General features: G+C 38.5%; 1 protein-coding gene across 2 annotated transcripts in view; it reads right to left on the reverse strand.

Moving 5' to 3' along the window:
- The window catches only part of PTPRG (protein tyrosine phosphatase receptor type G), a gene marked incomplete at both ends in the record, with an annotated part of 658,283 nt that overhangs the window by 491,799 nt on the left and 140,081 nt on the right, over nucleotides 1-26,403 (reverse strand). For both annotated transcript variants that reach the window (XM_084246972.1, XM_084246971.1), the window contains one exon: nucleotides 1,807-1,911. In XM_084246972.1, the coding sequence (XP_084103098.1) occupies nucleotides 1,807-1,911 (105 nt within the window). The remainder of the gene's footprint in view (nucleotides 1-1,806; nucleotides 1,912-26,403) is intronic.

Below are 26,403 nucleotides of genomic sequence, written 5' to 3' on the forward strand. Positions count from 1 at the left end.
GGCTCTGGTGAATTCTCTCGCCCTCCCGCGCTTCTGACTGTACCCAGTGCTTGTATAAATAAATTAATTTAAAAAAAAAAATATCCACTGGGTCCAGTATTAACTAGGGCTGATTTTGGCACCACAATGGTAGAGTTGAGGAATTATAACAGAGACCATAGGCCCTGCAAAGCCTAAAATAAATACTAGCTGAATCTTTACAGAAAAGGAGGCCAACCTCTGAGGCTGAACTGTTAGCCCTTCCACTGATAGAGGCATCCCCAAATCCAGGCACAGTACATTCCAGAAATACAAAATGGAGACGGATTAAGAATACTGACAATAGCTCCATCCCAAAGATTGCACTGCATACGTCCATTCTTAACTGAGTAAAAATGTGTTAGGCCTCTCTTTCTTGCCTCCACTGTCATTTGCAATTAGAGATGCTGATGGGGTATAACTTCCAATTTCCTGACTAACAGCATTATTATTCTAAATTGATGAACTGTAAATAGCAGGCCACTTTATGCCTCTTCCTAACTGATATCAGAGCCAGAGTACAAAATGATAAATTTTCTTTGGTTTCTTGGCAAGAAGCTATATATATGTAATTTTGGCCTTCATCTCCAATTTCCTTCATTTATCAGAAATAGTGACAAAAAGGCTCTAATTAGATAATTCTAATCACAAGAAACTGGGTGTGATGGAAGACTTCAGAATCACTATCTGCTCCTTGCAAAACAAAACAGATAGGCTATTCTCCCTGTAGGGGCAGGAGATTTATCAATAGACAAAAGGATGAAAAAGCCAATAGATAAGGTGTAATTAAAGATCAAGCCTATAAATTTTCTACTGACATAAATTTAACAGGATTTGCAGGTGGAAATTCAGGATTTAAAACTAGAGCATTATGAAAATAATATCTTTAGTCCTGTATGCAACAACATTGCATAATACATAGATTTATTATTAAGACTAATACTCTGTGCCTCCAAGCCCTTTCATACAAAGAATTTGAATTATTCAGTGCCAAAGTAATTTCCAAAGTGGTCTATCTTCTCAAGCATTCCTCCTTAATTAGCTACAATACATTTTCCATATATTTTTGAACATCAAAATACCTTTTAGAAATAACAATCCATCTGCCATACTCTTGCGAGTTGTTGAAAGCAAGGTCCAGAAAGCTCTGTATATTCTTGTAATTCTTCACCTCCCCCCCCCGCCCTTAAAATATAAGAAAATTATTTCCCAAGCAATAGTCAACATACTTATAACACTGTTCTCTCTCTTCACTGGCTCAAAGGTTAAACGCACAAATAACAATGGAAAGGAACGCAAAATCCCTTGGAGCAGAGGGTTGAAATATATCCAACTAATAAGGTTTGATTTGAAAATAAAGTTGAGTTCTTGGACTGAAGTGTAATAGATCATCTTGATATGTGCCGCTTTGTAATACTGAGCATACGTTTAGCAGCTCAAGTCTGGCCCTATATTTCCTGCTCTCTGAAATCACAGCCCTGAAAAGACAGAAAAGGCTGTGTCTTTGGAAAATTACAACTTTGGTACAATAACTCATTAACAAGGAAAGTTCAGAAATAAATGCAAATTGAGAGGGGAAAAACAGGTTGAGAAAACAGGTGGGAGAAATAAATTAAGGTACTTACAACCTTGAAGAAAAACAAGCCTGAATATTTCAACTTTTAGTGAACTACAAAAGGTTTGAACAAACAGAAGTGAGGTGTGAAAGTGATTAAAAGTGCGCTTGTGAGTGACTTTAATGGGATGTTTACTGGCTTGTGCAAGCCTGTTGGGCACAAGTCAACTTACCGGAGTAGGCCCAGTACGGGTCGCCTGAGGCCTTGCGCCTGCGGATCTGCGCTGAGCTGCCGTGTCTGTTATCGTGCAAGGACCCCACGTAGCCTTCTGTCAACACTAGAACAAAGGAGAGCCCAATGAGACAAAGGCATCACTGTAGAACACAAGTTGTCATGCACACTGCCTAGATGCACAGGCCCAGGGGTAACTAAACAGAGCCTCCTGATTTTACCGAAAACTACAGAGGAGTGTAGAGAGAATACTACATTCATGAATATTCACAATTGCTTATAAGGAGTCTCCAGTTGTGCCAAGAACACTGTACAGGAAATGATGTACATACATTATCTAATTTAATCTGCAAAATACCACTATGACATAGATACAACAATACTAATAATAGGACCATTTTATAGAAAAGCAAACTGCACCTTTCAGAAGTTAAACCACTCTAACTTTCACAAGGACAATCAACCAGTAGACCTACAATTATAAGCCTATGTCCTACTGTACAATGGGCCTCTGAGCCTCACTTGATCTTCACAGAGCAAAAAACATCATTTCCTTCTCTTCTACAACTGGAGAAATTAAGGTTGACAGACACTAACTGTTCCCTGTCATACAGGTAAGCCTGCAGCAAAGCCAAACAGCACAGTCTCATTTCTGGGAGTCTGTCCGTGATTATTACCAGCTATCCACACCCCTTGAACCCCAAACAGTTACCTGTTGTACCTGAGGATATGAAATTTGAAACCGTCCAAAGACAGCAATGCTCAGAAAGAAACTGCTTCATGATGGTTTGGTTTTTTTTCAACTCAAAATGAATCCAATCTTCTACGCTGTTCTAGAGATGTTCCATTTGCCTGCTCTAGTGTTCAAAGCCCTCCCCTCCTAGCTTTTCATGGATGCAAATTTCTTTTGTTGGGAACCCACACCTGAAAGCACTGATGTGTAAGACGACAAACATCACAGGTGCCCAGAATCCAAAATGAAATGGAATTACACTTCCAACAGTATATCCCAGCTGTCTGTGTTAATATTTAAAAGCACCCAAACAAAATCAAATATGCTTTTAAAAAAACAAAGAAAGTGGTTATGGGAAATGTATGCACAATTTAAGATTAAGATGGCACCAGGAAAACACAATTATTTTCTAAACACAATATATTCCCATTCCTAATTAAAGTAACAATAATAATTTCACCATGATGGCATTAGCTTTGTTGACAACCTGACAGTTGTGAAGAAAAATAAGGAAATATGTAATGTGTGCTTGTATGTCAATTGTAAAGACAGGCTTTAAGAGAAGTAATGCTTGAACCAAGAACAAATATATTCCAAATAGATGAGCTCTTCAATGGGAAATGGGAATGTTTTAAAATTCAAACATATAATTAAAATGTAAGTCTGTGTCGTTTATATCTGCTCATTGGTCCAGAATTATAGTCAAAATCTGAGTTACTATCCATTTTTAAAATACAATGAAAAGCTTAAATGCCCATCATCCAATCCATCCATTCTACAATGTGGTAGATGAGTCATTCAAAGATTTGGGAACTTAACATTCTAAGCTACTAGAAATCAAAAATAAAATCATCCCATTTTCTACTCTCCTAATCTATTTTCTTCCTCCACTAAAGGGCACTAAATAAAATGTTGGCTTGTTTGTTTTGTATACATAAGGGAAGCTTTTTTATGTATCTGTTTTCTATGCTTCTGAGAGCTAGTTCACTCTAAATATTCCTAAATAATCCTTTTTGTATTAAGTCAATGAATAAGACCATGTCTTTACAATGGGAGTAATGTATGGGGCTTCCAGTAGGGTGTGTGCTTGAGCCTCACTTTCCTTATCTGTAAAATGGAACTATAATTCTGAGCCTCACAGGATTGTTATGAAGACACACAAATTACAGTGAGCAGAGCATCTAACTCAGCACTGGGCAGTAGTGCTTTTGAAAGGCCTGTTAAATCATGGAAACTCTTGCAGAGACTCTGCTTCTGTCACTGTCATACCCCATACTATGAGGTTACCGTCATAAACTGGACAGCCATGTCCTTCCATTCCCACCCCTGCCAGCTCCAGAACAGGTGCTCGCTTGGCTAAAGTCATTCAATCACTGTAAACCATGCCTTTAGCCCCAGTGATTGTTTGGGAATGGGGACATCAGTGAGTTAGAAAGAATATAGAAAGAATACACAAAAGAACTTTCAAATGACATTAATGACCTTAATAACCTTCAAATGAGTAGTTTCAACTCTTGATCATGAATTTCTCCATCAGTAAAAGACACTGATGGACTAAAATTCTGACTCTCAATCCTGCCAGCTTTAAAAACAATTACAATTTTCCATGCCCTGGCCTCTACCTTTTGAGATTCAGATTTAATTGGTCTGGGCTATGGCCCAGATGATAGTATTTTTTTTTTTAAGTTCCCCCCAGTGATTCTATTTTGAAGTCAGACATAAGAAACATAAACCCCCTGCTGAGCTAGATCTGAGGTCCCATTCAACTCTGACATTCATTCCCTCAACTCTCACCTCATAGCCTGCAACCTGACAGGCAAATCTTAACACTAGGAAAGAGCAGGCTGGACAGAAAATAACAGCCTGCTGAAGAAATCACACCAGTGTGGTGTCAACCTCAGAATTTAGACAATCTGAGCTGAGCCAGGGTTAACACCAGAAAGCCCACAAATAAATGAACCAGGGATAAAAATAAAGAAAGAATGGGTTATCATTGTGGATGTTAATTCTCACACCCTCTACAGAAGAGGTGATGTAGAACTGGAATCTCCACAACCAATATCCTCCCCACCCCCACTGTCCCTCCTTTTTTTTCCCTAAAAGGAAGTGCCTTTTATTTCCCAGAACCTTTGAGATCATCAGGGTGGGGGAAAGGTGAACAGGGTCTGCCAGCTGCATCTCTGTAAGTGGCTTCCTTGCTGGCAGCTGCATTACCCATCCTGCTAGGAAGTGGTCAACTCCAAGTACTTAGAAGCAGACCACAATCACATCAGTCTAGCAGAATGCACAGAGGCCATGGGTTTTGGAGTCCCACTCTGCTGGCTCCCCAAATTCACTAAACTGTTAGTGAGAAGGCAAATCAACAAAGATACTTCCAATTCAAAAAACAAAAAAGGTACATATCAAAGGGTCCTCCCCTGACCCTGCAAAGTAATGGAATCTACACCTCCAAGAGCCTGTCCCAGCCATCCATATAAGGGATCTGGGCTGTGCAGTGGAAGTCCCTGAATAAAGGGAGTTCACCTGAGACAAAAGTGAGAATTGGGGTTAACTGCAAACAGATTAACTGACAAGATGGAAGACAGGGAGAAGGAGGGCCAACAGGGGCACCCCAAGGAAAATGGGTTAACCTGTCTTCATCACACTCCCCAAAGTATTGCAGTACAATGTGGATAATACACAGTGAGTTGGAATAAGCAGGAAAACTACCTCTGAAAGGCATGCTGCACCATTTCTGAGCTCTAAGCTCCCTGAAGTTCTCAACTGAGCACCCATGATGGAGTTTTTTGGTTTTTTTTTTTTTTTAAAGATTTAATTATTTATTTTATACAAGAACCGGGGTACAGGCCAGATGCGTGGGAGGGTGAGAGGATTCACCAGAGACAGAGAGGGAACAGAACAGGCAGAGTGACAAAACACACTGCTGAGGGGAGCAGCGGGCACGGCAGGAAAGGTCTGCCATGCCATGTAGGACCCTCGCTGGCCGGCCAGGAGGGATCAAACCAGCGCTGCAGGCTGCAGACAGCTTCACAGTGTGGCGCTCAACCACCTGAGCCGCCAGGGGAGGCCCCCATGATGGAGTTTTGCAAGTATTATATATCCAATAATTAACGAGTCAATGACACAAACAACAGAAAGGCTGAGAAACAGAAAGAGTAAGAGTATAAGCATCTGAATGCAGACCATGTGTATGTGTGTGTTTATAAAGGCCACAGACAAAAAGACACACTTCCCTCCATGGTCTGTTTTCTAGTCACTGCCCACCTATCAGAACAGTCAACCTCTAAACAAAAGCTGAAAGTAATAATCCTGAACGTGTCAGTCTTTGGGGAGGCAAATCAGAAATGAACAGGGTAGTAAAGGACTTTTGTCATCTGGCACCAGATTTCTTTTTAAGACATAAACTATTCATTAAGGATGACTATATTTAGTTTACCCTTTTAATCCATCTATCAGTGATGTGTGGTTTCTTTTTTCCCTGAATAAAAACATCATCATGTACTCCTGGGACTTGCATAATGTTTTTAAAGATTTATTTATTTATGTATACAAGAACTGGGGTAGAGGCTAGATGTGTGGGAGATGAGAGAATTCACCAGAGACAGAGTGGGGAACAGAACAGGCAGATTGTCTGAAATACACTGCTGAGGGGAGCAGCTAGAGAGAAAGGATAGGTCTGCCGTGCCATGTGGGTAGCTTCCTGGCCAGGAATCGAACTCTTGCTGCAGTGGCTGCGGATAGCTTCATAGGTTGCACCTTAACCCTTTGTGCCACCAGGGAGGCCCACTTGCATAATTTTAAATAAAACACAATTCTAAGTCTCTTCAAATGCATTTTAACCATATGACAAGGTGTTTTTTCAAAAAAAAATTTTTAAATATATTTGCACAGCCAAAAAAGTAGAGTATACTGGGCAACTTAATATTTTATTGACAAGTAGCAGAGATTGGCAAAAAGAAAAAATCTGTGGTTCCCATGTAAAGATACAGACTCAGCACCCACCAAATTCAATCAATTCTAATACCCTTTGTACTCTTCTAAACTCAAACAGCCAACCAACAGCAGCATGGCAATGATATGGTGAGGCTATGAATCATGCCATTGATTTTCAATATCTTCTTTGCAGAAAATTAAATTATGCAAATGAATGCCTTTACGGATCCTTACCTTAATGTGAGATTGCATACTTGCTTATGTCAGCAACTTAATTACACAATTAAAAATGAAGCATACTTATAAAAATATGTAGTTTCACTGTTCAGAATAGACAGTAAGAGTCAATCCACCTATGGTTATCCTGTGACTAACAAGGAGGAGGAGTTGGTGTTATGCAACGTATTCTACCAAATTCTCTAACACCAAGCCCACTATGGTTTATGAAGCTGAAGTTATCTGTCAGCAGAAAGCTCAGAAGGGTGTTGAGTGGAATTATATAATGCTTTAAGGAACTGGAATGGCAGTGATATAACAATTATAAAAGGTATAAAGGATGCCTAGTAGTGTACATTGCTGCAAACTCCTCCTCAATAAGATGGTTTCCAGTTCAAGTTTAACCAACACGCACATACAATCACACGCAGCAGAGAGACATGCAAGGCTAACAGACCTAGGCATGAGGTTTATCAAACCTGGGCAGCTTTCAAGGGTCTGGATAATAAAATGAAGTGAATTTAGAAAGGAAATACCTTGCTACTCCCATCATCCAAGAGAATATGAGTCTCTCAATTTTGACAGAATGAAAGTGGAGATTTCAAAACCAATAGCATTAACTAGCCAATGATGCCTATGTCTCACTCAACAGGAGGAATCTTAAGTCAAATTGGTTGCTATGCAGAGAGCTAAATGAGTGACAGGTATTTTCATCAGGGAGTTTTCATAAACTCTATCACCTCTTAGAACTTCAACAGAGCCAACCTCATTTCCAGCCTGAAGCGAAAAAGATAAAAATATTTCCAGACCCAAAGGCCCAATCCTCTCCTACAAAAATATCCTAAGAGTTACCTACACTGAAGATATCAATGAAACTAGTTCCTATGTGCATGATTTAATTTCCCAAGCCCACCAGACATAGTTTATAACAATCAATGTTTCTATGCTGGAAATATAAAAGCAGATGTGTATCCCTCTGCCTTAAATCTTCAATTCTGTATGATCCTATGTTAACTCTTCTGTGTTAATTTGCAGGCTGAACATATCTCATACAAAGACAGCAGCTACTCTAAATGGTACATTTAGTAACTTTCTTCATATAGATGTCTTTTCTTAAGTTTTACTGTCAGAGAGAAGGAAGGGTCATTGGCAGAGATCTTTTTCTTCCAAAATTACAAATCTGTGAATTGAAATTACAGAGTACACCGACTTAGATCCTACTGCTTGGATAAAGGTAGTCACATATTGGTATATTTGTTTTTTATACTTTTTAAAAAATTTATTTATTTATGCATACAAGAACCGGGGGCTAGGCCAGAGGTGCAGGGGGTGAGAGGATTCACCAGAGACAGAGTGGGGAACATAACAGGCAGATCTACTGAAATACACTGCTGAGGGGAGCAGTGGGCAAGGCAGGAGAGGTCTGTGGCACCATGTGGGTCAGCTCCCTGGCCAGGGATAGAACTCATGCTGCAGTGTCTGGTAACAGCTTGATAGTACTGAGACTTTAAACCCTTTGCCAGCAGGGAGAGCCCCAAATTGGAGGGGTTCACCAAGAAAGGAAGAGACAGGCCACCATCCATTTCAAAATAACCGCAGCATTCTTTCACATTACTGTTTCATCTCACCATGCTAAACTTACAGCATTCCCTTGATCCCGACTAAGCCATGATTTCCTATAGAAAAAAAGTGCTTACATGACACAGGCAATGGAGAGATGACCCAGGAGTAAGTTTGTGATGAGAACAGCCCAAAGTTTCAATACAGCATGTTTGCCTATCTTACACCCAAAGCACACTATTGTAGTAAAGCTTGAAGGTGTATTTCCACTTAACTGTATGTCCAAATATAGGTCATTCCAAAGAACTTAGAAGCCTGGGAAAATTGATCAGCTTCCATCCAAAATTGAAAGTATCAGAACAAAGAAATTCTGGTTCCCCAGTGCCCAGCTGAAAATTACTTAGGATGATGGATGGATGAATCTCATATAAAGAGTCCTAGTCCTTTGCCAGAGTTGCTGCCAAATATAAGCCCACTAAAAATAAGTAATAGGCACTCACACTTTCAAATCCAGAATGCATCTCTCTAGAATGGCAGACAAGCAGTTAAGCAGGCTGTTTGCACGTACTCTAACTGCCCGTACAACAAACAAATTAAAGCTCTCTCAAGGATGATGAAATCTATCAATAATTTTCTCTAAATTTTAAAGAGCATTTAAGAATATTAAATCCCACACAATAGTCTAAAATGAATAAATCTTTATCTTTTTTATGTGCCTACAATGGGCAAAAGTATCAAATTATAGTTAAACTAATTAAATATTCTGATCAGTCTTTCATCTCCTTTGTGCCTGTTATTTCCATTAATTGTCATAAAATGTTCTTAGAGTGTCCCAAAAAGTAGAATCAAGAAGTGCATTCCTTTGTAACTACTGCATTACACACAGTCCCTCTAGTTGTTTGTGATACTGAAATAACCTCAAATACAATAGATTATATTACAGTAGATTACCTATTTTATCATATTCAAATGTTCTTATTGTCCCAACTACAAAGAAAATATTGTCATCCTCTGAAACAAGACCTAATATAGAGCCATGACTTTTTTTGAGTAAAGTAGATCACTAAAACCCACAGGTAATTCAACAGAAAGAGGAATCACATAAGGGGTCAGGGTGGGGGGAGATAACACAGAACAGACATGTAAAAATGACTTAATCAGGTAGAAAAGAAAGATATTTTTCTTCATTAATTTAATCTAAAGTAATACTGATTTTTCAATCATGTAGGAGTAAATGGGACAAACATTTACAGCAATCCCTCTGCTATTGATTATGGCATTATTTTAAAAATTCAAAAATGAAAGTACATGCTTCCCAACAGGTACACTTAAAAAACTGATTTATATTAAGGTTTATTATATATTTGTGATGAAAATATGAAAAATGCCATGGTTTATTCTTCCTCTGAAGAGAGAAATAACCACTTCTTTCAATCTATTTTAATACTGCTTGGTTCTTAAAAACTCAAGTGTCTTTAAAGGAGCCAAAAACATACACTAGAACAAGGAAAACCTATTCAATAAATGGTGTTGGGAAAACTGGACAGCTGCATGCAAAAGAATGAAACTAGACCACAATCTCATTCCATATACCAAAATCAACTCAAAATGGATCAAGACTTGGATGTAAAACCCGAACCCATAAAATACATAGAAGAAAACACAGGCAAACATTTCGTGACATAAGCTTCAGTAATTCTTTTAGGGATTTGTCCTCAACAACAAGGAAAACAAAAGAGAACATAAACAGCTGGGAATGCATCAAACTGAAAAGCATCTATACAGCAAAAGAAAGCATAACAAAAACAAAAGACATCCTACTGAATGGGAAAAAATATTTGCACATCATATATCCAACAAAGGACTGATATCGAGATATGAAAAGAACTCATAAAACTACAAAAACAAAACTAATAACCCAGTTACAAAGTGGACCAAAAAAACTAAACATACACATCTCCAAAGACCAGCAGGCACATGGAAATATGTTCACAATCACTTATTAAAGAAATGCAAATAAGAACACAATTAGATACCATCTCATACTTACGAGAATGGTCATATGGAAAAGACCAGAAACAAGTGCTGGCAAGGATGTGGAGAAAAGGGAACACTCCTATACTGCTGGTGGGAATGCAAACTGGTCAGCCCTCATGGAAAGCAGCATGGAGATGTCTCAAAACATTAAATGTGGAATCTGCCACTAGGCCTAGTAATTCCACTCCTAGGAATCTACCCCAAAAATTCAAAATCAGTAATTCATTGCACCTCCATATCTATTGTAGTGCTTTTTACTATAGCTAATTTACAGAAACAAAGTGCCCCAGAACAGATGAGTGAATCAAAAAGATGTGGCATATATACACAATGGAGTATCACTCAGAGATCAAAAGAGATAAACTCATGCTATTTGCAACAACATGGATGGAGCTTGAAGGGATAATGCTGAGTGAAATAAGTCAGAAGGACAAAGATAAATACCAGATGGTGTCACTAATATGTGATATAAAGTAACTAACAGTCAGATAAAGACAAATTTCAAAAACTAAGCCTTGGGGCCTCCCTGGTGGCACAAAGGGTTAAGCACCACACTATGAAGCAGTCCGCAGCCTCTGCAGCACAAGTTCGATCCCTGGCCAGCCAGGCAACAACACACATGGCGCAGCAGACCTCTCCTGTCTCGCCTGCTGCTCCCCTCAGCAGTGTATTTCAGTTTATCTGCTTGTTCTGTTCCCCACTCTGTCTCTGCTGGGTCCTCTCACCCCGCCCCCCGCATCTCTGGCCTGTACCCCAGCTCTTGTATGCATAAATAAATAAATCTTTAAAAAAAAAAAAACTAAAACTTGACGGCTGAGTGTAGAACTGAAGATGGTGGGGGGGGGCGGGGGGGTTGTCTAGGAGAGGGAGTAAGAAGGAAAAAGGGAAGGAAACACAATGGAAGATTCTGGTGGAATATGGGCAAGTTGGTGGTAGGCGCACTAAGTGGCAATAACGGCAATGATGGGGGTATCCCTATATTATCTAAATTTGAAAATTAAGTAAAGGGCCTCTCTGGTGGCACAGGCAGTTGAGCGCAGTGCTGTGAAGCTGTCCGCAGCCTCTGCAATGCCAGTTCAATCCCCACCAGCCTCAGAGCAACCCACATGGCGAGCAGACCTCTCCTGTCTCGCCCACTGCTCCCCTCAGCAGTGCATTTTGGTCCTTCTGCCTGTTCTCTTCCCTGCTCTGTATCTGGTGAATCCTCTCACCCTCCCATGTATCTGGCCTGTACCCTGGTTCTTGTATAAATAAAATAGATCTTTAAAAAATAAATTAAAAATATAAGTAAAATAAAAGACAAGTCTCTTGATTCTATAACATGACCAGAAAAATGAGGATTAGTCATGAATAGTGTTGTGGCTGTAAATTGTGTCATTAATGTGTAATTCCAATTTTACAATTGTGCCACCTCTTTGAATCCTTGATGATCAACAGCACTGGTAGATACAGTTCAGACTGCATTAGTAGTGAGTGGTCACCATGCTGAATACAGCTGAATACCCACATATGTGTATGTGTGTTTGTGTTTAATTAGATGCCAACATGGGAAAATTCAGGGGAAAGCCCCAAATCAATGTAATTTTTAACAAAAAGACCTAGAATTTATTTCCAAATAGCAACAATATGCTACATAACTAGCAACTAGTTCTTCACAATCATGACTCCACTCAGGCCCATTTGATAATGGGTTTCCTACATAGTCCTATCTGAGTTTGCCACCTTTGACCTGGCCCAATAACAAGTTTTTTTTTACTCAGTTATGCATGTAAAAGAGGTGCTATTAAAAGTACCATCAATACACTGGCTCATGTAATTCTTCCAATAATCCTGTGGTGTAAGTACAATTATTCAGAAAAGGTAACTAGCCAAAGAACTATCATAACCCTAAAGCAAATATTACTTTCATCAGCATAATTGATATATTACCACTATTGTTCACAAAATTTTAGGAACCTTGAATTTTAGGAATCTATAAAAATACCTATGAGTTAATAGCTGCCCCCCCAGGTAAGAGTTAGATAAACATCACAAGTGAAAAACAATTTCTACATGGGCCCAAGAAAACTAAAAATGTAACTATTTCAAAGGTTGTTTAAGTTACTCTTTCCACCACTATTAGCAATGATCTGATGTTACTATGAAAAACGTAGAGTGATTTTTCAAACATGCCGTGGAAAATAACTACAAGTATTACAAGCATTTGTTATTGTCTATTAAAAAAGCTTCCATATGATCCAGCAATTCCACTCCTAGGTATTTACCCAAAGGACACAGAAACATCAATTCCAAAGAACACCTGCACCCCTATGTTTATAGCAGCACTGTTTACAATAGCTAAGCTTTGGAAACAACCCAAATGCCCAAAAATAGATGACTGGATCAAGAAGATGTGGTACATATATACCATGGAATATTACTCAGCATTCAAAAAAGATAAACACATGCAATTTGCAGCAACATGGATGGCGCTGGAAGGGATCATGCTCAGCGAAATAAGCCAAAAAGAAAAAGAAAAATACCGGATGGTCTCACTCATAGCAGGAATCTAGAAAACTTAAATAAGGGACCAGGAAAATGAATAACTATAAGAAAGTGAAAATCAAAATCAACAAAAAACTATGAACCAGAGACACTTTTAGGGGGGCGGGGGTGGGAGGGGAGGGATTGGGGTCAGAATGGGGGGGCTGCAATTGTATGGGGAATATAACAATAAAATTTATAAAAAAAAATGCTGTATTATATCTGAAACTTAAATAATGTTATAAACTGCTGTTAGTCAATAAAAATTTGTTTTTAAAAATAAGTATTAAATTTAAAAAAAAAAAAAAGTCACTCCCATCCAATCAGAAACAAATATTAAGCTGCAACTTGAGTTAAGGGGAAAAGTGATGTTAATTGACAAAATCTCTTCATATTTTCTTCTGTTTACAATCTTTAATCATGATTCCCTAATAAATTCTTATATCTGAGAAAGGATAAATTGCATAACTGGAGCCTTTTATGTTGCTGAGCCACTTACATACACATAGTCCCTGTGAAATACTGTTTCTTATACAATAAAAAGGAATACTGCGCCTCCCCCCGTGGCGCAGTGTGTTGAGCGCAGCACTGTGAAGCTGTCCGCAGACTGCAGCACGGGTTTGATTCCTGGCCTGCCAGGGAGATTCCCACTTGATTCGGCGGACCTCTCCTGCTACGCGCGCTGCCCCCCTCAGCAGTTTATTTCGGTCCTTCTGCCTGTTCTGCTCCCCGCTCTGTCGCTGGTGAATCCTCTCACCCTCCCATGCCTCTGGCCTGTACCCCAACTCTTGTATAAAAATAAATAAATCTTTAAAAAAAAAAAAAGAACAAAAAGGAACATAAACTCTCGTTAAATGTTCAGTACCCAGTTCAAAACCATGACACGACTAACAAAAAGTACCAATCTGGAGCACACACATTTCCAAAGCTTGAAGAAAAAGTAAGCTTCACAGTGACAGAAACACCTACTAAGAGAATCCCCAATCGTGGTAAATGGCAGAAAACATTGCAGCTAAGCCCTAGGTTCTGGGTTTGAGAGCCAGATAAAGAGGATGCTCTAATCCATTTGTTCAATACACCAATTGCGGTGTGGAGAGACCTCTATCCGTTTAAGTTGTTCCTAACAATTTCCAACCAAAAAGAATTTTCAGGGAGTTTGCTAAGACTTAAACAAATATTCAAGGTCCCTACAAAGTCAGATGCCACCATACCAAGGTATTCAACAATGTTTACCCCACTTTGCTCTGGCCCTCTTGGCATTTCCATTCTTCTAGGGGTGTCGATCAATCAATACAGTTTAAAAATTGTATTCATGGTAAGACAAACATGAAAAGTAAATGAAAGAAACATGACCTAGCCAAAGAGAATACAAAGAGTAGGGATGTACTTAGGAGATAACGTGGTAGCTGAAGGCACAGGCAGGAGGGGAAGGAGAGCTCAAGATGGACCAGCAGCAGGCGGTTGTTGTGTGGTAGTGAGTGAGCCCCAAAGAGGTCTGCCTGGCTGATGCCCAATGAACTGGCTGGGAAAGAAGGTGGATGAGGGTGAACAAGGGCCGAATCCTGCAGGACCTTCAAGAACTTTGAAACGAGCATTCAAAGGCAATGAAGAGCTCTAAAAGGGCAGCTGAAATTATCTCATACATGTTTTCCTTTAAAGTCATTTTACTGATGGTTTTTAGGGTATTTACAGGTTTGTGCAACCATTGCCATGATCTAATTTTAGGACATTTTAATCTATGGATACTTTTAGAAGATAACTATTGTGCAGGAAGCAGACTAGAGAAAGGCAGGCAGGAAAAGAAACAGCAGCTTATCACCCTGGGCCCCCAGGACAAGTCAAGGCAAATCATCCCTAAAATGGGTACTTGGACCTGTGTGCGCACTCAGGGAGATGGGGGTGCTCCTGGAGGCAAAATTCTGGAGAACAAATTGCAGCCTAATATTTATATTCATCTGGACAAATACCTACAAAGCTCTTTTTCTTTTCTAGTTTTATTTTGCTCTTACGTTCTAGAACTTCCACCTTTGCCATTCTTTACCTGAATTAGAATTTGCACCAGTTTGATCAAACAATTGCTTTTACATGTCAACTAATATTAGAGAAGTTAATGGGAAACAAAGCAGATACAGCTATAAACAAAATGAGGAAAAGAAAGAAGTCAAGAATACTCATTATCACTATATTTTCTTTTACCATTTTACAGTGTGCTACATCATACAAAAAAAAAAAATACATTAACTACCTATATGATACTTGTTGGAGTACAGGGCACCTGACTATGGATTCAAGGAATGGTGGTGTTTTCTTAAACAATTTATCATTGTTTGAAAATGGGCATGTGGCATAACCTTGAAAACCAACTTGACTTTTGTTGTCTGCCAAAGTGATTCTTAAAAAGCAAATCAAATAAACCTCTTTATTCCACACAGAGGTGTAGGTGTTCAGTAAGCAAACTAAGGACAATTAATAAGTTAAGTCTATGGTAATTCATCTCCACTGCCTATGATTATCTTTTATCATGAAAATGTATTCAGAAGCAAATATGCTTCGTGACTAGTATGGAGATAAATTACCAAATATATGGTTGTTCTGAGTCCACAGACCATTTCTCCCTCATGAAACACTTTGAAACAGGCCTTCCATCCGCTTGGTTTTATTCAATCAAGGTAGACCTATGGGGCATTTAAAAAAAAGTAACAACTTAAGGAACTGGGTAGTATTGCCCAGGCAACCACTTTAATGTTGCTGGTCAGAATATCCCAAGGCTACAAGTTCATTTTTGTTATCTCCACTTTTATTAGCTGTTAGTGTCTCTTGCCTTTCCAGAAAGAATGAGGTTTGCTTTGTTCTCTTCAATTGCAGGAAAGAAATCATCAGAAGAAATATCTTGCATTCTGCTTTGCTTGAAGAGTTATTAACTTAAAATAACACAATGCAAGTCTCAATGAAAATAATTTAAAAGGGCTATTATAATCTTAAAAAAATGATTTAATTTAAAATTTCTAACCACATAAAAAGTGTCAGCAGAGCACATAAAAACGGCTAAAGCATTTATATCTAAGTCAGCTTTAACTAGCTCTAAAAGCAGTTTCTTAAATGAATTATAAGAAAAAAAACCTTTTTCTCCTTTTTTGAAGAAAGAGCATTAAACAAAAGGTCTCTTCTGATGAAGAAACGGCAACTATTAAATAAACAGAGTTTGTTTCTGTTTCTCTATTTTGGTTGTCTTTTTTTTTTTCCCCAAAACCTACTGAGTCTTACCAATTATATTGCAAAATTCACTTGAAGAGTCAAATGAAAAAAGCAATATTATGACTTCAGAAAGCTCAAATCTAAAACTCAAAGTTTCAGTTCAATATTTCTTTTTTCTCTCAATATCTATTTGTATATTAGAATCTGAATGCGATCAACTGAAAGGAATTCTGGTCAGCTATGAATTTGAATCCTTTTATGACTGCAATATAGTCCATCAAGCTAGGAGTGTCCGGGGAGTAAAAATGGCCTTTTTAAAAAAAGTAAATATAATGATGCTGAAAGGAAATTTTGTATTCAGAGGCCTCCCTATCAGGCAAGATTGAATAAAACAAATTGTTCTTTTGACTTTCAGACAGTGCATGAGAAAGATGTAGCATATGCAATAAAATTCTTTGGAACAAATAGGTACAACACATGTATAAAACCTACAGCCCCATGCATTATGAAACTCCTGAGTGAAATTAGGAAAACTAAGCACTCTTTTCAGTGTTACTCACAAAAGTTTATTAATCACATTTGCCCTTAACTACAACCTCTGTATAATCAGTGAGTATTAAGTGAAAAGGTGAGAGAATCATATAGTATTAGAAGCTGATGGAAACCTCAGGTTTTCTTTTGTGGTAGTCAATGTTCAAGCTAATCCATTCTTTAATATTTAACAAAACAGAATTTAAAGACTTCAGATTTTAGGTGTTTCAGAAATCATACCCAATATTTAGGTTTATTCAGGACCAGTGTTCAGAGAGAGAAAAGTACTTGGTGAAATGCATTTAAGAATTCTCCTTTCACACTGCAAGATAGGGCGGTCTTTGAAAAAGATGCTTTCATAAGAGAGGTTCATATGAAAAATATTTGACCCAAAATGAAGTGATGATCAATTCCAGGACAAAACAGTGGAAGAAATGTAGACACAGCGTAAAGATATTGAGGCAGAAACAATGACTTTTAATATGTTTCTGGAAGGAGGTATTTTTTAAACCTTATCTTAATGTCAAATTCATTCCTGAAATTCGTCCTGCACTGCTTGAATGTCTAAAATTAACAAAGAATAATTCGTAAAGATACTGAGGATAGTTACTATTTCCTTAGCATGTCCTGGGTGCCAGGAAGCACTGTGCCCGGCACTATGAGTGTATTATTCCATTTAAGCCTCACTGGAACTCACAGGGATAAGTCCTCTCAGCGTTCCCATTTCCCAGGTACAGGATCAGTAAGTTCCTTTTCAAAGTCACCTTACATTGTACATGACATAGACAGGAATTCAAACCTATTCACTCTAAACAGATAGAGGAAGGGAACTGAATCTCCTCCAGGACTTGCCTGAGAAGTCTGAAGGTCTACAACAGGGGAGTGGATGGTGTCTATCTAGAGGTTTGGTTTTGTTTTTAATTTTTTTATATAAAACCCAAACATAAAATGTTAGCACAGAATATGTTTGTATTAACACAACTTAACCTTTAAATTAGGGCTCTCCTGAAAATTCTAAGTTTATATACAGATTCCCCTTGGTAGCTGCAAGTTGGTAGAATGCTCAAAATTTGTTCCTGGATTCTGGCTGAAGAACCCGCATTAGCTACTTCGATGCCCTGGGTCCCAAAGAAAGTACACAATGTTTTCGATTGTTCTTTTAAGAGGTTTTACCCTGAAAGGAGTCCTACTGCAAAAATTCTCTAGTTGCAACTAAAAATACTATAATAAAAGTGATAATTCCTGAAAATTATTACAAGGCTTGCAAAAAGAATTCTAACACTACAGCCTACACAGGAAAGCATTACGCTAACACCAACTAACTGCTGAGAAAACAATTCACTTACTCTAAAACAGAAAAAAAAAAAGTTCCACACAGGCATATGTTCACATTTTAACTGAGAATTGGGGATTTGAAGAAGTCTGTTGAACTGCTCCATCCAATAAAACAGCCATGAGCCACATGGGGCTTCCCTGAACGGAGATGTGTTGGTATAACAGGCACAACGGACTTCAAACACAGAACTTGGGGGGTAAGTCCACTCTGCATTCCTATTTCCCAGGCACAGGATGATTAAGGACCTTTTCATTTAATAAGAAAATGATTAGAAAAAGATCTCAATTTTTAATTTTGATAGCATGTTAAAATGGTATATGAGAAAATATAAAACCAATCTCCATCTGAAATGTCTGAAACATGTTACACAGCACTAAAAAGTCAGCTTCTTTGTCCCTTTGGTGGCATATTTTCTACCAATGCTTCTCACACAGATACAAAATGTGATCGGGAGGGCCTCCCCGGTGACACAGCGGTTGAGCGCCATGCTGCGAGTCTGTCCGCAGCCTCTGCAGCACGGGTTCTATTCCCTGCTGGCCAGGGAGAACCCCACATGGGGCGGCAGACCTTTTCTGCCTGTTCTGCTCCCAGCTCTGGCTCTGGTGAATTTTCTCACCCTCCCGCGCTTCTGACTTGTACCCCAGTTCTTGTATAAAATAAATAAAATCTTAAAAAAAAATGTGATCAGGTACATTTTAGGGATTCCTAAGAGATTCTACCCTTTCCTTCTCTCTACCTATTCCCTTCCCACAAATTGGGGTGACTCAATGTCTCTTTTCCTCTTCTGTTCAAGTGACTGTTACTCACTGGGGTGGGGGACATTTTTGTAGAGGCATACAGACTGCTGGCCTACCCACTGCTTTAGTAAAAGAAATGTAAAGCTCATAAATGCAGCAGGGGGCTTAGTGGCTTAGGGTTGAAGAAAACAGGAACAAAATCACAGAGCTTGGCATTGGGGCCATCCTATTTTTTAGAGGGAACTAATTTGAGGAGACATGAGGATGGGACTATTTCATTTTAGACATTAATATTTCTGGAAAACATAACCAAATGAATTCCCACGTTTGTGCTGGAAATATATTCCCCTTCTCACAATGCCCATGAACATTTTCCAGGTGACATGACTTTAGGACCTTTCCCAAAATTATATACCCCAAAGCAAATTATAAGAAGTCAAGGCATTTCTAGAGGTGCCCATGCTCCTAAATGCCCCAATCATTTGTTTAAAATGCTGATGCAGGAGTATCCTCCCAAGATCACAGGGTAACTTTTTAACAAACTCCGTCTGGAATCAGATGCTGATTCCAACAGTACATTCTGAGCAACACTAATTTGCCAAGATCAGAGACAACGTAAACCTACAGCTAATGAAAGACAATGAAGATGAAAATCTTCTACAAAATAAATTTAGAAAAGTATTTTAATTACATCTTCTAAACTGACGTGTCCACAGAAAGCCTGGAGATAAAAAAAATGTGGTTTGTATTTCTTTCTGTACTGGGTTTTGAAGGTCACGGGACTCACAACAGATGTGGCCTGGTTTGAACCATAAAGGTCTGCGTGGTTAATAACGGTTAGTGTAAAAGCACAACAGCTGAGGCACTGTGGCTGCAACAGTTGGTGGGCTCCAGCCCAGCAGGGCAAGCCCTTGGCTCTGCCAAAACAGACGGTATCCCTTGCAGGCAAGCTGCCCAGTGGTAGGGCCAGCAACTTGCATGCCCTGTGGTGGTGGCAAACCCATTTCATCAAAAACATTCACTTCAGACCTAAGGAAGACCTTCAAACATATCTAAAAAGCACAGTAAGATACACCATTATTTTCCTGACATAAATGAAATAATGAACCATTACTCTGCTGGAAACACTCCTGTGGCATGAAACTGATCAATAATCATATTATCATATGTCTAGGCATTTCCACAATAAATTCTTTTTTTAAATAGCATTTATTGCCTTTTCTGATTACAAAAGCAATAAATATTCATTGCAGAAGCACATTAGGCAAAGTACATCAATGAGCAGAGTACATTAAATAGACAAGAGAGTACATAAAAAGCATAAACAACAAAATAAAAATAACCATAACCACTATTAAAATTTGGTGGATTTCCCTCTACTGTCCCAATAATCAATAGTCATTTTTCTAATGCATGATGATGCTTCCAAAAATAAATCTGTATCAAATCTTGTAATAAATGTATTAAAAATAAAGTTCATTTTCATAACAATTAAAAGTACCATCACTAACAGGCCATGAAACTTGGCCCAAACCCAACTGTCTTGTCTATAAAAGCAGAGGGTTGGGAAAATGATTGTCACAGTCACTTTGAGTTCTGACATGGTCTAATTTTAACAACCTTACCTTTCTTTCAATAATTTTATACAAAAACAAATGTGATAAATTGGTGGTCCACTATGTGCAGCCCATAGACACAGCATGTTATGTTAATCAGCTGCAAATATTTACAAAGGGGAAAGCATTTAATAGCATTTATTGCCAGATTACAGTCCTCTTTAAAATATTTTTAACATCAAGCCATATATATAACAATTGACATAGTTGCAGCCCACCTTTACTTAGTGTGAACTTCACTACCACCCCTACCAAGCATTAATCTCTTTCCAGCTGGGATGCCAAGTATTAATTGCCAGTTGTCCATGCTCCTATGCTTAATTTGGTAAGATCCTTCAGCTATTTATGGTGTGCCTCCCTGGTTCTTTAAAGCAAGTGAGTGTATAAATCTTTTAGAGACCATCTAGTATGCAAAATAGCAAGATACCTAAAAAATAATGGAATTATACATCCACCTAACCCCCAACACACATACATACACAGAGAGAGAGAGAGAGAGAGAGAGAGAGAGAGAGTTCATAGAGACAGTTTTAATTGAAAACTTACTAGGCATCATTTTCCAGGCACCATTTTAAGCTTTAATGTTAATCCCTTTATCCCCACAATATTGGTACAAATTAAACACCATAATTGAACACATTTTAGGTGACCAAAATGGTGGTTCAGATGCTAACTGACTTGCTTAAGTTAACACAGGTAGGAAGTGGCAGAGCTGTACCTGAACCCAGGAGACAGCAAAGTAAGGAAATTGTTCAGGTCCATGAAATTGAAAATTTCTTCTGAAATCACCCATTGTTCTTTGACAGTGTGTTAAGCAAATGTGAGCGACATTAATACAATCTAACTGGTCGACAAAAAGAAGTAAGGATGAGAATGGCAGTAAAAGTGCCCAAAGTCAATAGAGGAAGGGAAAGGCAAGGAAAATATCACAAATATTTCAACTGCAAGTGCTTCACCTTGCAGACAAGTAGATCAGTCATTTAGACCAGACAAAAGCAAAATAGATAGAAGTGGGTATTGTAAGCCTCCATGAAGCATGAAATACTGCTGAAGAGAAATATTATCCAAAGAACAGGAAAAAAATTAAGAGAATGCAGCATGCCTTTCCAATGTAATATTGGTACAGAGCTTAATGGGCACACATCAAAATTACTTAATTACCTAAAGAAAAGTACCACATTTGACTTGCTATTCACTCATGATTAAAGGGCCATACTTGGTAGAAGTACATTCAGTTTCAAGAAAGAAAATAGGCTATAAGTCTATAGGACTTTTTTTTTAAATTTAGAATAAAATTTTATTTATTTTTTATACGTATGTATTACATCACTGTTCATTTTTTAAAAATGTTTGCTCCGCTCCCCCCCTCAGGTGTAGTCCCCATAGAATTTCCTTTGCCAGTGCACCTGTGCACCTTCCCCACAGACCCCTGTGCTCCTCCCTCCCTCCCTCTAATCCCTCTCCCTCCTCCTCCCCTGCAGGATGTCTCTGGTTTATGATTGTCTGCTTGTTTTGTTTTGTTGTGCTGTGTTTTGTACTGTTATTTTTTCCCTGCTGATTCAAAAGAATACCTGTATCCCTACATTTGTGGCAGCAAACTTTATAATAGATAAACCTGGAAATAACCCCAATGCCCAAAATTAGATGACTTGATCAAGAAGATGTGGTATATATACACAATGGAATATTATTCAGCAAACAAAAGAGATAAACTCATGCTATTCGCAGCAACATGGATGGAGCTAGATGGAGTTATGCTCAGTGAAATAAGCCAGAAGGAAAATGAAAAATATCAGATGGTTTCACTTACAGGAGAAATACAGGGGAACCAAATAAGACATTAGGGGGAGTCCGTAGGATATTAACCACCATTGGATCGAAACTAGTAATCATAGCCTGACATTCCTTGTTAGCCGAGAAATACCCAGTTCTCCGAAAGTCCTTCCAAACAGCCTTACCACCCTATTGTTTGCCTTACTAATGATTTAAATTTGATGTGTGTTCACTTGTTTGCACAACAGCCCTGTTTTTGACTTTTTAAAAATTATGCTTGACATTGCAATGACTTAAACCACTAGCTGGAACAAAGAAGGCTGCAAGCCTGTCCCTCACTCCTCTTCCATTTCCCAACTACTGCACTCAGAAAAATGCCACAAAATATCAAAATTAAATTTTATAACTCAATCACAATAATAAGTGGGAACAACTTAACATATCACAAACTCAGGGGAAACTGGCAATTGAATATAGAAGATTTCTAGGGATGCAAATGCACAATAATAATAACCCTTCTTGGGCCTCCCTGGTGGCGCAGCAGTTGAGTGCTGGGTTGCGAAGCTGCCCGCAGCCTCTGCAGCGCCGGTTCGATCCCGGCTGCTCCCCGGCCACCAGAGGAGGGTCCCACATGGCGCACAGATCTCTCCTGCCGCCCGCTGCTCCCCTCAGCAGTGTACTTTGGTCCTTCTGCCTGCTCTGCTCCCGGATCTGGCTCTGGTGAATTCTCTTTCCCTCCCGCGCTTCTGACTGTACCCAGTGCTTGTATGAATAAATAAATAAATCTTTAAAAAAAATAAATAACCCTTCTTGGTGAAACATCAGTAATCAAAACAGGTAATTCAGAGGGCAGGCACTGGAGGAGACTGAACACAAAATAGTCTTCAATGGATTTAAAGTATAATTGTAGACATATTTCCTAGGTAGGAGAGTATCTACTTAGAATTATATTTAGCAAATTTTTGGTTTTCCATTTAATGGTAGTATATTTTATATTATAAAAAACCTCAATACATGTGAATTTTGATATTAATTTCTCAAAAATTATTCATTCACTATTTCCAAGTGTACTGTACCAACCAAATTCTCTATGATTTCAACTATTAATCCATCCTTGCTCAGTCAGAAAAAAATCCGACCAAGTCATAAATCAAGAGATCCTTTTACTTGAAAGGGATGGTAAGCAGTTGACAGCAGGATAATCGGAAGCTGAAAAGACAAAGCCACTACACATAAACCACAGTAATGAAACTTGGCTGAAACTCCTCTCAGATTTATGTTACAAGGTCATAGAGTCTGATGACTCATTGGAAATATTTAAACTAGAGAGGTTAGATTAAATGGGTGGAAAGGCTTGTCCACCATCACCCACCCCAGAAACAGTCCTAAGATTCTGGATCTCCTCCAACTAGAACTCAACACTGCCTTATGAGGTACCAGCAAGGCAGAAACACCAAGGATTGTTATCACCATGCGTCTATCCTAAACACAGGCAGGTATCACTCAGATTTCATAGTACTCTCTGGCTGAGCCAGGCCTTGTCCTCCTAATTCTGCTCAAAATTGGATTCCAGAAAGAATGAAATAAAACAGAATATAAGCAAACATCACCAATCCATTAGAATTGCTCCCTGGGATTACAATGGCAAAATTAAAGTGAGGAGTTTTTCAAAGGGCATCGAGGTCATTTGCACTGAACACAATGATGATTTCAAGCAACAATAAAAAGGGGAGAGTTAAAGGAGAATCAAGTCCTCAAAAGACAGTGCAATCAAAAACAAAGAACAGAGTTCCAGATAGACACAAATCAATGGAATAGAATACAGACCTGAAAAGAAACCCACTCAGTACAAATGATTTTTGATAAAGGCACAAAACACCTATCAATGAAGGAAGGAGAATCTTTTCCAAAAATGGTACAAGAGTAACAGGATATCCATATCCCATCTCCTCAAAGAGTCTTGCCCTAAACCTCATACCTTATAGAAATATTAACTCAAATGAATCATATGTGCTAATGAAAACATAAAAGTACTTTAGTAGATAGGAGAAAATCTTCTGATTTGGGGGCTTGGTTAAGAGTTTTTGATATGACACCCAAAGCATGATACAGGGAAAAAATTAATAAACATACCACATTAATATTAAGAACTTTTGGTCTGTAAAGGGTCTTGTTGAGAGATGAGGGGGCAGGCTACAGACTTAGAAAATGTATTTGCAAAACCCATATCCAATAGGGACTAATATCCAAAGTATATGGAGAACTCTTAAATCTCAACAATAAAAAAACAAACAATCCAATTATAAGGTGAGCAAGAGACATGAAGAGACACTTCACCAGAGAGGACAGCAAATGAGCACATAAGAGAATATTCAATTCCATTAGTCACTAGGGAAATGCAAATTGTGACCAATGACACCTGCCAGAAAAGCTAAAATAAAAACCAGTGCAACACTAAAAACAGAGGGCGGGGGGGGGGGGTGCAGAAAAACAGTCTTAGGCAAGCTGGAGGGAATGTATAATGGTACAAGAACTTTGGAAAATAGTCTGGCAGTTACTTTACAAAGAAACAACAATATAGACTTACTATAAGACCCAGCCATTGTACTCCTGGGCATTTATGTCAGAAAAAATGAAAATTTATGTCCACAAAAAACACCTGTACGTGACTATTAATACTTGGCTTTGTTTTGAACTGACTGGGAACGAGGATTAATTAAAACCACCCTCAAAAAGGTGAACGGTTAAGGGCCTCCCTGGTGGCACAAGCGGTTGAGCGCCACACTGTGAACTGTCCGCAAGCCTCTGCAGCGCGGGTTCGGTCCCAGCTGGCTGGTGAGAATCCCACATGGCGTGGCAGACCTCTCCTGTCTCAGCGCTGCTCCCCTCAACGGTGTATTTCTTCAGTCTGCCTGTTCTGTTCCCCGCTCTATCTCTGGTGAATCCTCTCACCCTCCCGCACATCTGGCCTGTACTCCGGTTCTTGTATAAATAAATAAATCTTTAAAAAAAAAAAAAGATGAATGGTTAAACATACTGAGGCAGCCATGCCATGGAACACTACTATATAATAGGACTGAGGGCACTACTAGGACACACAAAAACTCAGATGGAGATCAGATGCATTATGCTGAATAAAAAAAGCCAACCTCAAGAGGTCACATACTGTAAGATTCTATGTATATAACATTCTTGATATGACAAAATGATAGTGATAGGAGACAGATTAGTGGCTATCAGGATTGGGGATGGTGGGTAGATGGGGACTGTGTGACTGTAGAGGAGTAGAAATTTTTGTGGTAATGGAATTGTTCTGTATTTTTATTTTAGTGGTAGCAACACTCATGTACACATGTGATAAAATGGCACAGAAATATCAATGTCAAACTCTACTTTTGATACTGCACTATATTAGATAAGATGGAATCAATGGGGGAACCTAAGCGAAGAATACATGGAATTTTGGAACCTTTCTATACCATTTTAGTAGCTTTTTGTGAATCAAAAACAATTTCAAAATTACAAACAGAGAATACTTTCAACAGAACGTCTTAATAGCCACCATTTTTATTTTCCATTATTTTCCATCCAACCATTTTGATATTACATGGAAACAAGAAAACCGTATCAGGAGAAAAGCATGTTTAAAGACAGTAAGATCATGAGTATTTTCTCTTGTTCTCCCCCAAGTTTACATGTATATCCTATTTACAATAGTAATTCAGAGGTGGGGAAATACATGAGAAATAACTTCTTGTAAATATATCACCACAGATAATATGATCACGAAAATAATGATGTGATGGCAGAAAAATAGTGCCATTACCATAAATTGTAATTTCCTATTGAACATCTGATAAAATACTGGGAAATGATGAAATAAGAGTATGTTAATGCACATCCCTAGGCCTTTGAACAATGTACCAACTAAGGAATGGCTCATATAATTTCAATGAGAGATTTCCTGTAAAGAAGGAGAGGGGAAGTAAGCATAGTCCTCAAGTTTGACCTGGGTTGAATATGGAATAGTTCTAATCCAGGCGCAGATCACAAAACCAACTCCTTTAAATGAACCACCCATATATCGGTCTACCCCAACAAACCCACTTCCCAAACTATCCTTTAAGTTCAAATGAATCTCTCAAATGATTCAAATGAAAGCAACATGACAGTCGTAACTGTAAAATGTGGGCTGGCACCTTTACACAATTCTAAAAAGCTGAAAACAAAACATTTATGCAGACACGCATGATGAAATAACTATGTGTTAAGCATCTGTGTGCCAGTCAGAATACTGTCTTTAAAAAATCAAAATGTATACGTTAGAAAATTTAAGCAAAATAAAAAGGCTTCCCATCCAAGTATTACCATTAATTCCCTAATCATAAAACAGCTTCACTTTGAAGTT

The sequence above is a fragment of the Talpa europaea genome, assembly GCF_964194135.1.
Source record: "Talpa europaea genome assembly, chromosome: 11".
Taxonomy (NCBI): Eukaryota; Metazoa; Chordata; class Mammalia; order Eulipotyphla; family Talpidae; genus Talpa; species Talpa europaea.